General features: G+C 47.3%; 1 protein-coding gene across 1 annotated transcript in view; it reads left to right on the top strand.

Moving 5' to 3' along the window:
* The first annotated feature begins 772 nt into the window (after nucleotides 1–772).
* ARL6IP5 (ARF like GTPase 6 interacting protein 5) overlaps nucleotides 773–14,942 on the top strand; it is a 16,077-nt gene continuing 1,907 nt past the window's right edge. The window contains exons 1-2 of the mRNA XM_006120013.5: nucleotides 773–1,150; nucleotides 14,136–14,353. Coding sequence (XP_006120075.1) covers nucleotides 975–1,150; nucleotides 14,136–14,353 — 394 coding nt within the window. The 5' untranslated portion in view covers nucleotides 773–974. The remainder of the gene's footprint in view (nucleotides 1,151–14,135; nucleotides 14,354–14,942) is intronic.

The raw sequence follows: 14,942 nt of genomic DNA, 5'->3' as shown, positions 1-14,942 counted from the left end.
CTGCAGTTTGTAAAATTCTTCTGGCATTGGTGGACCTGGAATTTATATCACTGTTAAGTGTGTAGTGATAGAAATGTAGCTGTGTTAGTCTGGGGTAGTTGAAGCAAAATGCAGGACAATGTAGCACTTTAAAGACTAACAAGATGGTTTATTAGATGATATGAGCTTTCGTGGGCCAGACCCACTTCCTCAGATCAAAACCTCAGATTTTGATCTGAGGAAGTGGGTCTGGCCCACGAAAGCTCATATCATCTAATAAACCATCTTGTTAGTCTTTAAAGTGCTACATTGTCCTGCATTTTGTTAAGTGTGTACACATCTTGCTTTAATTGATGTAATCTTTTTTGTTAAGGCATGCCCACTCACCCCCATATTCGGCAGGTACGCTGGACAATCCCTAGACTCTTCATAATCTGAAATTGTTGATTTCTCCTGGGAACTGAAACAAAAAACAGGACTGTGTAGCACTTTAAAGACTAACAAGATGGTTTAATAGGTGATGAGCTTTCGTGGGCCAGACCCAGCAAGTGAGTCCTGTTTTTTGTTTCAGCTGCACCAGACTAACATTTCGACTACTATTCTACATCCTGGGAACTGGGCTGTAAAAACCAAGCAACAATTCTCCCTGGGGCTCACGAATGGAATTGTATTTCATTGCTGTGCCCAGTAAGAGATTCGCCCAGCTGCTTCAGGCTGGTTTGGGATTAACTGTGAAGGCAGCTTTGCGCGAGCACACCCACACCCGGATCAGCCCTCGCGCAGAATCCTTGCTGGAAACGTGGCGCTCGCAGCATCGCGCTTGGCATCTGCGCTGGCTCACAGGGCCGCTGCCATCCGCGGAGGAGTGGGGGGGAGAAGCCAGGCTGCACGGTGGGCGCGGTGCACAGCCAGCCCGCCCCGCTGATTTGCTGCCGGGCGCTCTTTAACCCTGCCCAGCTGACGTGCGGCAGCGCACGGTGCCGGCTGGGAGAGAGATGGAGGTGCAAGTGGCCCCCCTGCGACCCTGGGAGGATTTCTTCCCCAGCTTGGAGCGCTTTGCGCGGCCCGATTTCAGGGACGTTTCTAAATGGAACAACCGGGTGGTCAGCAACTTGCTCTACTACCAGACCAATTACCTGCTGCTGGCGGCCGCCGTCATCTCCATAGTGGGGTGAGTCTGGGTCTGTAGCCGTAGGGGCGTCCCTTCTCTCCCCCCCCCCCCCTACGCGCTGCAAGGAGGGGCGCTCAGGGGTTGCAAGCGGGGTGCTGTGTCCCTCTGTTAGTGGGAGAGGCAGACACGGGGGTGAATCGGAGCGGGGATCAAAACCCTGGCGGCCGTGTGAACAGCTCGCGCACCCATCCCTATGGGGCAGTGGTTTCAGCTGAGCTCGCACTACGGAAAAGCTTTCTGAGACAAGCGGGCTTTCTTTAGTCTCCCTTCGGTCTGCAGCTGCATAGGCCCGATGGCCTGTGTAAGTAAGGGGCTGGATGTATTTAAGGGAGGTAGCAAACGTACAGGTTTTCCCCCATATATAAGCCGGAAGAGTCTAGTTCTTCATCTGGTATAGTTATTCTCCCTTCCCCCCCCAAAAAGGATATGACTCACATTTGCTGGTGTGAGGTGGTAGGAGCCCTGAACAACTTCCACCTAGCTCAGCTCCTTCTTTCTCTGTGTTTGCTAATGCCCAGCATGCATATTGGCTTGTTTTTGGAGACTTAAGGAGCTAAAACTTAACATCCAATCAAAATCTTCAATTTCCGCAATCTCCAAAAACAACATTGCGTTTGTGAGCTGGGTGTTATAGCTCTCTTTCAGTACCTCCTAGAAAGAGGAAAAATACGGCCTTTTCCTTTACAGGGATCTGTTAAGTGCTTAAAAGTTTACCAGCCCTACTGTAGAATCGGGCAAATAGAAAGTGAAAGGGGTGGGTATGTGATGTGGCTGGCTGCTGGTGGCTTTTTTTTTTGTTGTTGTTCATAAACTGTAGGGAACAAACTTTCTTCCATCATGGTATAGTACCAATTGTGCGTGAGGTCAGAACAGAGCTGCAGGTTTATTGAGGGGGAGCAGATCAGTCCCCAAAACAATCAGTAGTGGAAGTCCTGTTTTTGATAGGTGCATGACTGAGACCCTACGTGCAAACCATTCTGGTATTGATATGATCTGTGAGCATAACAGCAACCTGGAGCTCTCCTGCTCCTGAAGAACAAATATTTTGACCCCTTTCTGAAATGGGCATCTGCTATGCTTTGCCTTAGAGTATTGCTATAAGACTTGTGCTTAAAGGTGTCTTTGAAGCAGATGCAGAAAGTAGAGAGGATATAAAACCTCTTCATTTACTAACCAAACCACTTGCAATTACCCTGCCCAGGCAAGTAAAGTAGCATCACTTAAAGAACAAGTAAATAGGGGGAGGTGAGGATTATCTGTCTTTAAACCTATGAGACCGGGCACCATCTCTTTTCTATAGCATGTTGTAGAGATGCCATATTTTTCATTATTTATCAAGCAAAGGACCTTCATGAGTCACTCCTTGAAGCCACTAACATACATGGCCTAATCTGAAGTCCCCTGAAAGTCCATGCCATTTTTTTTAAATGACACCCATGACATTTGGATCAGACTTTTGAGAGGTGATGTAGAATTAATAAATGTGATAGTTCCACCATCACTATGAAAAATAACATGACCGCACAGAATCGAATATCCTTCATTCTTCTTCCTGATGTAAGCTTGAGGGCTGCTGGTAATTGGGAGTACAAGGAGTGTTGTCTGGTCAAGTGACTAGTACATGGGATGGGTACTGGGTTGTTTTCCCAGCCTTGTCACCTTGAGGAAGCTACTTTGGGCATCTTTAAACACAAAAGTTACTGTCCGACTTCACTTTGTCTTTGTTAACGATTGTCAACGCTCTTACATAAGAATGGCCATACTGGGTGAGACCAAAGGTCCATCTAGCCCAGTAGCCTGTCTTCTGACAGTGGCCAGCACCAGGTCCCTCAGAGGGGGTGGACCGAAGACAATGATCAAGTGATTTGTTTCCTGCCATCAATCTCCAGCCTCTGACAAACAGAGGCCAAGGACACCATTTCTATCCCCTGGCTAATAGCCTTTTATGGACCTAACCATGAAATTATCTAGCTTCTCTTTAAACTCTATTATAGTCCTAGCCTTCACAGCCTCCTTTGGCAAGGAGTTCCACAGGTTGACTACGCGCTGTGTGAAGAACTTTCTTTTATTAGTTTTAAACCTGCTACCCATTAACTTCTTACTTAGTTTAAAGCTATTTTATCATGCGTAGTGCAGTGTCTCCTGTTTAAGTAAACCAGTGCAATTTTGTGTGTTGTCCAGGAGTTAGTTCTTCGTTACCTGAGGCTCCTAATTAACAGTTGGCTATGAAAGGCAGATAACTAATTAGTTATATTTTACTTTGCAGCCAAGGATCTCAAAAGCACTATGACCTGTTTGCCCTTATCAGTCGTTTCCCTACAGACACACAAGGCTCAATTGCTCGATCTTCTAGAATAAGGATTATCCACCTGTAAATGGAAGAAAAAAAATCACACGCTTCTCTGGCTCTGTGTGTTTGCCAATAAAAACCCACACCCAAGGCGGCATGATCCATCCCCACCCCATCCCCATCCCTTTGGCCTGAAATCTTGCCCCTGCCTCCCAGGGCCCCCATGGGAGTCAAGTCCACCCCACTGTAGGGGGAGGCCACTCCCCAGCATGTGGGCACAGGCTCCCCAACTACAGTAGGGCTGGCAGCATAGCCCCAGCCTTGGTGGGGGCTTCAGCCATAGGAAACTGTGCTGAATGGGGTGGGGAGCAGTGTGTGTGGGGTTGGAGGGGACAGCTGGGGACCTGCTGCCCATATGAGATGTTCGTTATTGTGTATAGACTTTGCTTCTCAGGCGTGCTGATCCTGCCACCATTTGATCTTGGATCAAATCCTAATGGGAAAAGTTCACACTTCGGAGTGCGCATGTCATAACGCTGCACTTTTTGAGACCGATTGTGACTGACTTCGCATTCAAATACTTGGCTAAGTGGGAAAACTAAAAGCTCTGCTGATAAATCATAGACTTAGTCATTTGTCTAAATTCTTCATGCTTAAATGTTCAGCGGGCAGCAATCCAGCACTGCATCATGACTCAACATCTTCTAGAAAACCCTTTTGAAGATGAGGTTTAATTTGCACAAGAGCCTTGACAGGATTGTGCAAAAAGGCCATTGCAGTGTGTGCCAAATTCTCTCACTATCAGCAGGACTAAATTAGTCCCAGGGTCAGCTGCCTTTTTTTTTTTTTTTTTTTTTTTTAAAAAAGAGTAGCCTTAATCTGATTCAAGATGGGTCTGTCTTGTCTATGCTTGACAGTGTAATAGTCAGGCAGTTGTGGTGATGGTGTCAGGCCACATGGGCTGTGTGTGTTAGGAATTGTATATCTTGCATATGGCTAGTAACAGTCATAACCTCTTCTTTATGGCTGTACATTGACTCTCCCAATAAAATGAATTGAAAGTAGACTTCCAAATCTTGAGTGAGTACAAGATATCTGGATTAAGGATCTGTGTCTCGTGTATCCTTCGTTAGCTCACTGTAAAATTGCAATATTAGCACTGTATAGCTTCCCCTAGCTTAAAAGAGAACTTTCAGATGATCATGTTCTATCCGAATGCTGATCTTAAATACTTGAACCTCTATAATCTGGAAACACATGCTTCAGGCCCTGGCAGGGGGAGGAAACAGCAGCTCTGTGTGCTGCCACTTCCCCTCCTCCACCCCAACTCAGAAAATGGCTTCATCAGAGGCTTTTCCCTGTGAGGGTGTGGAGCTATGTGGGCCCGTGGGAAGGGGGTGCCAGGTAAATGCCTCCTCCCCTTCTTCCCCCCCATGTCCAGACTCTGATTCCCCCCCCCCCCAACCAGTGTTCTTCCTCCTTGGCCCTATTGCTATAATTCAGACTTTCCTGAGGTAAGATTACATGCAAAGCCAAATAAGGTGACAGGTGTGACAGCTGATAAATAAAGCACATGCTCAATCTCGCTCTGTTCTTAAAGCATCCCTACTTTAAAAAGCTTGACACTGTGCCCTCAACTGTTCTCTGCCTGGGCTCATGTAAAAGATCAAATTCACTAGAGCACTGTCTGCCATTCTTACCTTACAAACAGGGCTGGTGCACTGCTAACCCTTTGGGGAGGGACCCTCATTTGGAAAAGTTCTAGGGGGCTCCCACAAATTAAACTAATTCATGGGGGGAGGAGAGCGGGGCTGTAAGAAGTTGCTTAATTCACTAGCCTTGGTTCTACTTACAAAAAGACTATTTGAATTCTAAGCCCAGATTTTTTTTTGGTGGGGAGAGGGACAGTAGCTAGTCTCCCTTCTCCACGGAGCTGACTCCCTTCTCTTTGGCCTTTTTTAAAGTATGTTGATTCATATTCTTGACCAGGCCATTTTGGAACGTATGCTTCCAAGATGACACGTAGCACGGTGTATGTGTCTAAAATCTAAACCGTGGATTGCATGTGTACTCCTAGACAAACCTAAATGCCTGTGATGCTAACTGCAAGCCATCGGTTTTAGAATTCAGATTTCAGTAGCTCATCTTAATCTAATCTCGCTGGCCAGCCTTCTTGTACAGCTATTTATAATTCCTCCAGCACCGCTGTACAACAAACATTCAGCCTGTAGAGCTGGATCCAATAAACCAGAGCTCGGGAACCTTTTTTTTGAGTTGGAGGCTGCTGACCCACAGAAAAATCAGTCGGGGGCTGCACACAAAATGAGAAGCAAAGCCCAACAAAAACCCTCACTAATGCGGTCCCCAACTGAGAAGGGATTCCCCCCTCGCCGACATACACACACATTCTCCTCGCACACCAGAGCCTACAGGGGGTCCAGGCTAGTAGATTTGTGTGCTGCAGCCCTGCAGTGAGGGAGGGGAGGGCTGGAGCACCAGCACGGGCTCACCAATGCTGGGGGGTGCCTTGAGCCTCAGGGGCCAGATGGCCACATCTAGACAAGCCAGGGGCTGCGTACAGCCCCCAGGCCTGAGGTTCCCCACCCCTGCAATAAAGCCATGCTTCATAGTGATCGAACTAATTCTGAGGCAGACTGAGCTCCTACAGTGCTCGCTCAGACTAGGCCAAGGAGGAAGTCGGCCATCCAGTTTGAGGGTGTGAATACTGGTCAGTTCTAACATCTGTTTTTCCTGCATTCTTTCCTACTGTATCATGAGTGAAAGCAGACACTGCTACAGAAGAGTACCTCTTATAATCACGAGACTACACAGAAATTCCACTCTGGATAGCTGGCTTTTCCTTACTAATTCATCTCATTCTCTGCAGGGCCTGGAATTCTGGCTTACTGTTAAGTCATTCCAGAAAGCAATCAAGCATCCAATTAGCATGCTGTTGGTTCTGGGTTCTCTGTGCTGTTGGTTATTCCTGACCTAGAACTAGTTGTTGCCTTTTTCCCAAGCTTCTGTTTTCAAGTTGTCATCTGAATATCCTAAAACTCTGTTACTACATTGCTCTCCTATTAGATGCTTTTTAAAACATTTCATTTTTTTGATGTTCAATAAGCTTCTAAAGGAGAACTGTACTACTTTAGAAAGTGATCAGATGCAAGGAGATGCAGAGGCTAGGTAAGTGTAAACTGGAAGGATTTGTACCTAAGCTTCAGACATGAAGGCTAGAAAGTCACTAGACTGTGATCTACTATATATTTGAGAGAGTCTGTTCAAGAACTCATCCTAAACAGTAAGAACTAAGACCAACAAATTTGATATATAACTTCCTCTTATTACATCTTGAAGCAAGAGAAGGGTTTGGCTGTGCCAGGGAAACGAGATGTGCCTGGAATGGGATTGTTTCTCATAAACATACAGAAGAGAGACCAAATCACCAGACAGGTGAAAGACTGTCTGGGGGGTGTTCCCCTTTTTCCCCTCATCCAAGACTGCCTCAGCCTTCCACACACACCCAGGCTTCCTTCAGGGAGGCCTGAGGAGCTGAAGGTCCCCCCTTGATTTATATGGGAACATTGCTATCTATTCCCATTAATCAGAGAGCAAGAGGAAACATGCACAGTTTGCTGCATTCCCCACTTTAGAGAGGGCTGGGGTAGTTCTCTCTCCCTGGGACAGCCTGCATACCCTGAATCCCCAGCCCCATCCAATAGCAATGATTTAAAGGAAGCATGTACACTTTATTTTATTTGTCAAATTAATTCATTAAGGATCTGAGTAGTGCTGAGTAAATCTTCTCGTAAGATACAAGCAAGGCCACAACACTTCTTACTGTGTTGTTGTAGAGGAAACAACAAGGTCACAGTTTTAAGAGACAGCACATGGGTCAATAGAATGCCTGTTCTCTGATATTGGTACTGTGCTCTTGTGCCTGGTACCCTAGTCTCTCCCTCATTACCTTAATAATGAACTGCTGTGCTGGACCCTAATTAGCTCCCTGTGATCACTCACTCGCACAGCTTAAGCGCCACTGGTGGTTAGGATGATGCCCTCATCTTGGCACACTGCTACTAGCCTCTGGGTGTAGCTCCTTCCAGAGACGTTCTTGGGATATCGCTGACATCAGAAGAGCGGCTTCAGATTTACTGGAATGTAAATGATTAAAATCTGGCCCTTGGGAAAGCAATTCTGAGCCTCTCAATCTATTGAACTAATTACTTCCTCCCTAACAAAAGTAGAACAGCGTAAAAGTATACCTATTAACTAGTCACTTGTTTGGATAAACATAGCAAAGAACTCAAACCTGTGTTCCAAAACATAGAATCCAAACTAATGAGAGGCAGTCCAACTGTATGGTTTCCATACACTACCTGTAATGGGATTCTCCTGTCCCTTACTCTTGGACCAAATTGAAAACCTGACTTGACACAAGTTCAGCAGTGAAATAGCCTACTTGGGAAATGATGATTGTCCTGATAATTTGTTCCATTTTCCCTTTAATCAAGGAGTGCATTAAATATAGCAGATATCTAGTAAGTGTGATCACAATCTGATTTATGCTCTCAGGAAGCAGAACGCAGACTTTTTGAAATATGCCAGCATTTGACTCCTCCTCTCTTTGGTGTTTTGTTTCTTGTAAGCATGATCCTTTGGTAGCATTGCCTTACACGAGTGGGGGCAGGAAGCAGTCTGCATAATGATGTTTTATGCCATTTGCTCTACAGCAGAATATCCAAGATTTAATTCAACATGAATATTCATGTTCTTAATAGCAGCTGCTGTCCAAATCTGCCTGAATGTGGCCATGGGCAGTCAGTGACGGTAGGGCTGAGGGAGGCAAGCTCCCAGACACCCCCCCCCTTCTGCAGAGGCCCCCCACCACAGGGAGATGGGGCAGCGTGCCATGTGCATGCACTGCACTCATGCATCCCCCCATCGGCACAGGGAGGGGAGGAGTTTGAGAGGGTGGGTGGCATGTGGCCCCAGGGTCCCTGGCCCCCAAGCACTGGGAGGAAGGGAGGCTGGCACATGGCCCCAGGCTCTCCCTGGCCCCAGCAGGGGTTCTAGAGGTGGGGTGTGGGCAGGGCCAGGCTGGCAGTTTGAGAAGGCAATTCCTTCCCCCGCCTAGCATACCAGCTGCCCATGCATGTGGCTCTGAAAGATCTCATTTGTTGCTAGCACTCGCTGTTTCTTTGTACTCCTTGCAATTCATCCCACTTCAGAAAACATGTTCTTCAGATTAACTCTCTCCTCTGGAAAGCTGTTCTGCGGGATCTTGTACAATTGTCTTTGCATCTGAGGAAGGTCGCCTGCATGAATGCCCTAGAACACTGTATACAAAATATTTTACAGGGAGAAAAATATGCTTCCATTTACGTTTGGGAGAGTGATTTACACAACTCCTCACCTCTGAAGTGGAAAAATAAATAAAAGCCTCTGAATGTTGATGTGGACTATATCAAACATTTGTAGCAAAGTTACCTGGGGCCAAGCTAACTACCTCATGCACCCAAATCCAGTAACATGGCTACTGGCAAACTATATAAGAGACTTGGTCATTTCTCATAGACACTGATAAGCAGGGCTTGACAAACTATGTAATCTACTCACTCATGGCGAGTAGATTACAACCTGGAAGAGCCGGGTTTGGGCGATCTGCGCATGCGCTGAACGCCGGACAGCATGGCTGGTGAGCAGGGCTTGCCGTGGTTCAGCGAGCCCTGCTGATAAGGTTAGTTCTTGTTATGTAGGTAGAAAGGAAGTGTATTTAGACTTTAAAAAATACAGGCACTTTGGTTCTGAAACAAATACTATAATTACTAGTCCAATCTGATCACAATTCCTGCTGCAGTAGAGCACAAGTTTAAAATAGCTTCTCTCCAGAGTTTGTGGTCACTTTCAAGTCTTCAAGCCGCAGAGACAATTTTAACCTAAATATAGTTGCTGGCTGACTGCAAGTGACTCAAATGCTACAAACAGGCCTGCCCTATCAGTTCCTGTGTGCCATGCTGGAGCTCAGAGATGAGTAACAGGAGCAGGTGGGCCGCTCCCTTGGATTTATTTTCATTCCAGTTGCCCCATCCTTGTTGGAACAGCTGACCTACAGAGGAAACTGGAGACCCATTTTGTTTGTAACAACTCATTAGTTTTTCCTTTCCTTCAGAACCCTTTGTCAGAGTATTGGATACTAATACTGCCTGGGTAACTAGATAGTATTATGAAATGGCTCTTGGTGGTGGTTGGCTGTTGAGAACCCACTATAAATGCTACCATATGCCCAAAGGAAGGAGACAAACTTAAGTGTAGGCAGGTCTGCTAACTCTAGCACTGCAGCTAGTTATATCTGAGATGAACTAGGCCTGAAATGCTAGAGCTGCTATTGTAAGGATGAACCCCATTTGGCTGGCAAACCAGGATCATCTAGATCAGGGGTTTTCAAACTACAGGTCGCGACCCAGCACTGGGTCATGGAATGTCAGGCACTGGGTCTCTGCAGGATGATGAGGGTGCTAAGTAGGGTTCCCTCTAAGCAGGCTCTGGGTCTCTGTGCCCTTTCTCCGAGGCCCTGTCCCTGCTCACTCCGTCCTCCCTCACTTTCAACAGTCTGGGGTAGAGGGTTGGGGTGCAGGCTCTGGCCTTGGATGAAGGGCTCTGGAGTGTGAGAGGGGCTCTGAGCTGAGCTTTGGGCAGGCAGTTGGGGGTGCAGGAGGGGTTCATGATGAGGGTAGGATTTCAGGATGTGGGCTGCAGCTTGGGCATTGCTGGATGATGGTGCAGAGGGGCTAAGGCAGGCTCACTCCTGCACCATTCCCAAAAGCAGCCAGCAAACTGCCTCCCAAGCCCTGTTGTCCCCTCTCTGCTCTGTGGAGATAGGATACAGAGAGGAGGCGCCTTGACATCCGCTCCTCTGCTCTCCCTCTCCTGCCCAGCACGCAGGAGGCACCTGAGGAGACTGCTCCAAGTCAAAGGGCATGAGGTGCACAGCAATGGGGGCGTGGGAAGGATGCAGCTGAGCTGCCGGCACTTGATAGCCTCTTGGTCAAACCAGTCAGGATCCCCGGTTAGAAGCTCCAAGATCTACCAGTAGATCCAGCTCTACTGGTTGGTGACCACTGGTTTGGAGGGAACGCTGGCGCTAAGGCAGGCTACCTGCTTGTCCTGGCACTGCAAACTACACTGTGCCCCAGAAAGGGCTGCCAGCATGTTTGGCTCCTAGATGTGGCGGTGAGGGGGGGAGAGGGCACTGGGCTCCATGCACTGTCCCTGCCCTGAGCACTAGCTCAGCACTCCCATGGGCAGGGAACCTGCTGCTGGCTGCTCCGAGGGCCCCACATCGTCTGCCGTGCCGGGAGAGGAAGTCGCCTTAGTGTACCCCTCCCGCTGCACCACTGACTGGAAGCCACTTGAGGTAAGCCCCTGTTGCCCCGCCCCTGCCACTCCTAAAGCGCCTCCTTCTCAGCCCCACCCCAGAACCCACACTCGAGTCAACGAGTGTGGGGTCACGGGCATCAACAATTTTCTTCAACTAGGTCACAAGGAAGGACGTTGGAGGCTCTTATGAAGAGTTCTGTTTGAAACCAGGCAGTTGCCACAAAGTGCTTCTCGCAACGCACAATCCATCTGTGGAACTCATTCCTAGGAAGGTTTTGAAGGCCAAAAGTACAATTGGCTCAAACAAGAACCCAAGAAGTTCATGGAGGATAGAGCCATCAGTGGCTATTAGCCGAGATTGGTCAGGGACGCAGAACCAGATTCTCCATAACCTCCAACTGGCAGAAGCTTTGAAGGGTGACGGAGTGGGTCATTAAATGATTGTCTTGTGCTGCTGCTTTCCTCTGACGCGTCTGGTAATGGCAACAGTAAAAAGAGTGGGTTCAATGGCCCATTGGTCTGAGCCAGTATGGTGGCTCAGAGGCCTAAGAGATTACACTTCATACACAGAAATTAGCAGGTTAAGCACGGTATGATTGCGGGGCAGATGCAATGAGCTACAACCATTTGAAGCAGGGGTGAGTAACTTTTGACTGAGGGGCCACTCAAATTTTGGTAAGTGGTCAAGTGCCCCACTTTTCTATGGAGAGCATGGGGGAGGTCTGGGATGGAGGTTGAGAAGGGAGTTCATGGTAGGGAATTGTGGTGCAGGATAAGGTGTGGGGTCTGAGAGCGTGTTTGGATGAAGGAGAGAGTTTGCAGTGCACGATGCTTCCCTTTCTCCCTCCCCCCCCTCCCCCCCCCGAAGGCAGAGAGAGGCAGATGGAGCAGCCAGCTGCTCTGAACCCTGGGGCTGCTCCCTGGCTGTGGATCTAGTGGGGCAGGCTGGATTGAAAGGCCTCAAGCCGTATCTTGCCACCCCCGATTAGATGCTTACACCAGGCTTCCAGAGTTCCCACCTTATTCCCATGCTGGGGTTTTCGTTTCTGGTTGTCATAGTTCAGGGCACAGTCATTTTTCCCTCTGTAGCCTCGTAAGGATACTCACTTTCAGGCTTCTTGCTTTCAGGCCATTACCTTTCTTGGGGGGAGACCCATGTTTGTATCCATCTTGACCAGGCTAAACAGTTCTCTGCCTTCATTGTGCTGTTCCCAGCAAAAGACAGTCTGTCTAGGCAAAGTAGGTAAGCTTTTCTCCTCCGACTATTGTGGTGTGATTGCTCTGGATATGTTACCACACATCACTTCCTCTGCAAGCTAGGGATGTTAAAATGAGTTTGTGTAACCTTTGAAGTTTCAGCAGATAAGTGCAGGGGGAGGTGGCTCCCACTTGCCCCCCTCGTCCCTACTGCTGCCTCTGTATCCGAGGCAGCAGTGCAGGCGGAGAGGGTGCTGCAAGTAACTGTACGTGTTAACCAGTGAGCCCAGGCTTATCGAGTAGCCATGTAAATATTTACAAATTCACATCCCTAGTGCAAGCCTGTTTATTCCTGGGGGTGTAAGACTATGGGGAAAACACATTAAACAATACAAGAACTTACACATATGCTAATACGTTTATCAGAGATGGCTCTGCCCCAAAATGTCTCCAACATGGCGACTGGGGATCAGACAGGAGTCTCATGCCAGAGGGTCTCTTGGGGTGTGTCTAGACTACATGCCTCCTTCGACGGAGGCATGTAGATTAGCCAGATCGGAAGAGGGAAATGAAGCCGCGATTAAAATAATCGCGGCTTCATTTAAATTTAAATGGCTGCCCCGATCTGCCGATCAGCTGTTTGTCGGCGGATCGGGGGAGTCTGGACGCGATGCCCCGACAAAGAAGCCTTTCTTCATCGACACAGGTAAACCTGGTTTCACGAGGCTTACCTGTGTCGATGAAGAAAGGCTTCTTTGTCGGGGCATCGCGTCCAGACTCCCCCGATCTGCCGACAAACAGCTGATCGGCAGATCGGGGCAGCCATTTAAATTTAAATGAAGCCGCGATTATTTTAATCGCGGCTTCATTTCCCTCTTCCGATCTGGCTAATCTACATGCCTCCGTCGAAGGAGGCATGTAGTCTAGACACACCCTTGCAGTCATAAGTTCTTAACAGCTTCACCGCCAAAGTAGCTCTCAGTCTTATGGGGTCTCAGTAGGCCAAAATTAATCCAATCATTCCCTTAGAATTGGAGCCCTTGGTCAACCAGGGGGTCATGTCTGTTTTGCTGGATCAAATAAAAGGTCCTGAGCCAGTTTAAAACCAAGCTATTGATCTACAAATCCTTCGGGTTTGGTCCTGGAGAATCGAGCTGGAACATCTCTCTGCAGACTTCTCCAGAGGGGTGGCTGGGAAGAGCTTCGGCATACGAAAGTTGCATAAGACTCGTAATAGCATACAAACAATTGCATTTTTAATACAATGGAGCCCCAAAGGTATTGAACTCAATTTAGTAATGTCCTTAATTCCATAAGGCACTCACTGCTATCTCTGGAAACAACAGTACACTGAACCTCAGTTCTGTCGCTCTTGTGGAACATGGCTGTTCCTAGAACTTTTCAGCGGGGTCTGTCCTAAGCCCTACTTTTTTCTGACCCTGAGGTGCACATTCCCCTGTGGATGCTTTGATGCAAGTAACCTCTACGCATTACAGAACATTCTGACTTTTGACACCCTGTCTCTGCATCTCTTGCATTTACTACAGCTGAAGATTTATAATGCAAATTGAAGTCAGATGCAGCCTGCATAATAGAATAGGGGAGCATAAATTGGAAACAACATGGCCTGAAGATCAAGGCACTACAGTGGGTCATGACTAGCATTTTCACTCCTGGAGACTAGGTTAAATCCCGTTTGCAGCCACAAATGGAAAAGGCAAGTACTGGGCCATCACACAATCTAGCATGACAGTTGGCTGCTACTCAGCAAAGGCTCAGGAGTAAAATGGGAAGGTGATGGTGAGGTTTCTCTCAAGATGCTCTAGCCCAATGTGAGTTGCTTGCTTTCCTGAGCACTAACCTCCCCAAAAAAGAGGGCAGGATGAAAGTAATGTGTCTAAATACGCACTCTGAAAACAATACTAATTCAGCACATCGCTTACACCGTCTTACATGTTGGAGTCAGAAGCTGGCTGATAGAGGTCGTGAAGCACTGAAATGGAAGCCTTGTTAACTGTCCCCGTCGTCCTACTTGTGGAACAGTGAGATGCTGCACCAGAATGCATAACTGAACAATCTCTTTTGGTTTTTATAAACAGTTTTTCACTTTTTCCCCAGATTTCTGAGCCCACTGAACATGATCCTTGGTGGTGCAGTAGTAGTGCTGGTGTTCATGGGCTTTGTGTGGGCATCGCATAACAAAGACATCCTTCGCAAGTTCAAGAAGCAGTACCCAACTGCGTTTGTGGTAGCCATCCTGCTGTCTAGTTACTTCTTGATATCCTATTTTGGAGGCGTCATGGTGTTCATATTTGGGATCACATTCCCTCTACTGTGTAAGTATAGCTTATTTTCTCCCCCACTCGCCTTTTTCCTAATAATTAGAACTAAAAGCTAAAGTTATTCACCCTGAACTAATTCTTGGCTTCACTTAATATATTCAAATTTTGAGGTTTTAAATTTGTCCCAAGACTAATCTTACACTATTGACTTCCAAGATTGCTAGCAAGGGAAACTTGAAGAAATGTATCGTCTTACATTAAGAGCAATACACTATATTGGCAGTAGGACATGTACAATTTCTTAGGTAGACCGTAGCAGTACATACGTGTTAGACTTCCAGCTTCCTATCTTTGGATGTCTGCTCATTTTACAAAGGACCACTGGCTTCCTTCCAAGGGCTTTGAGATTCAGTAAAGAGCCATAGAAATGTAGCCGTGTTAGTTTGGTGTAGCTGAAGCAAAATACAGGACTATGTAGCACTTTGAAGACTAACAAGATGGTTTATTAGATGATGAGCTTTCGTGGGCCAGACCCATTTCCTCAGATCAAATATTTGATCCACTATTTGATCTGAGGAAGTGGGTCTGGCCCATGAAAGCTCATCATCTAATAAACCATCTTGTTAGTCTTCAAAGTGCTACA

Source organism: Pelodiscus sinensis, chromosome 11, assembly GCF_052426305.1.
Source record: "Pelodiscus sinensis isolate ZL-2025 chromosome 11, ASM5242630v1, whole genome shotgun sequence".
NCBI classification, from domain to species: Eukaryota; Metazoa; Chordata; order Testudines; family Trionychidae; genus Pelodiscus; species Pelodiscus sinensis.
Note: the sequence above shows the minus strand (reverse complement) of the source record. Positions and strands in the feature narration are given on the sequence as shown.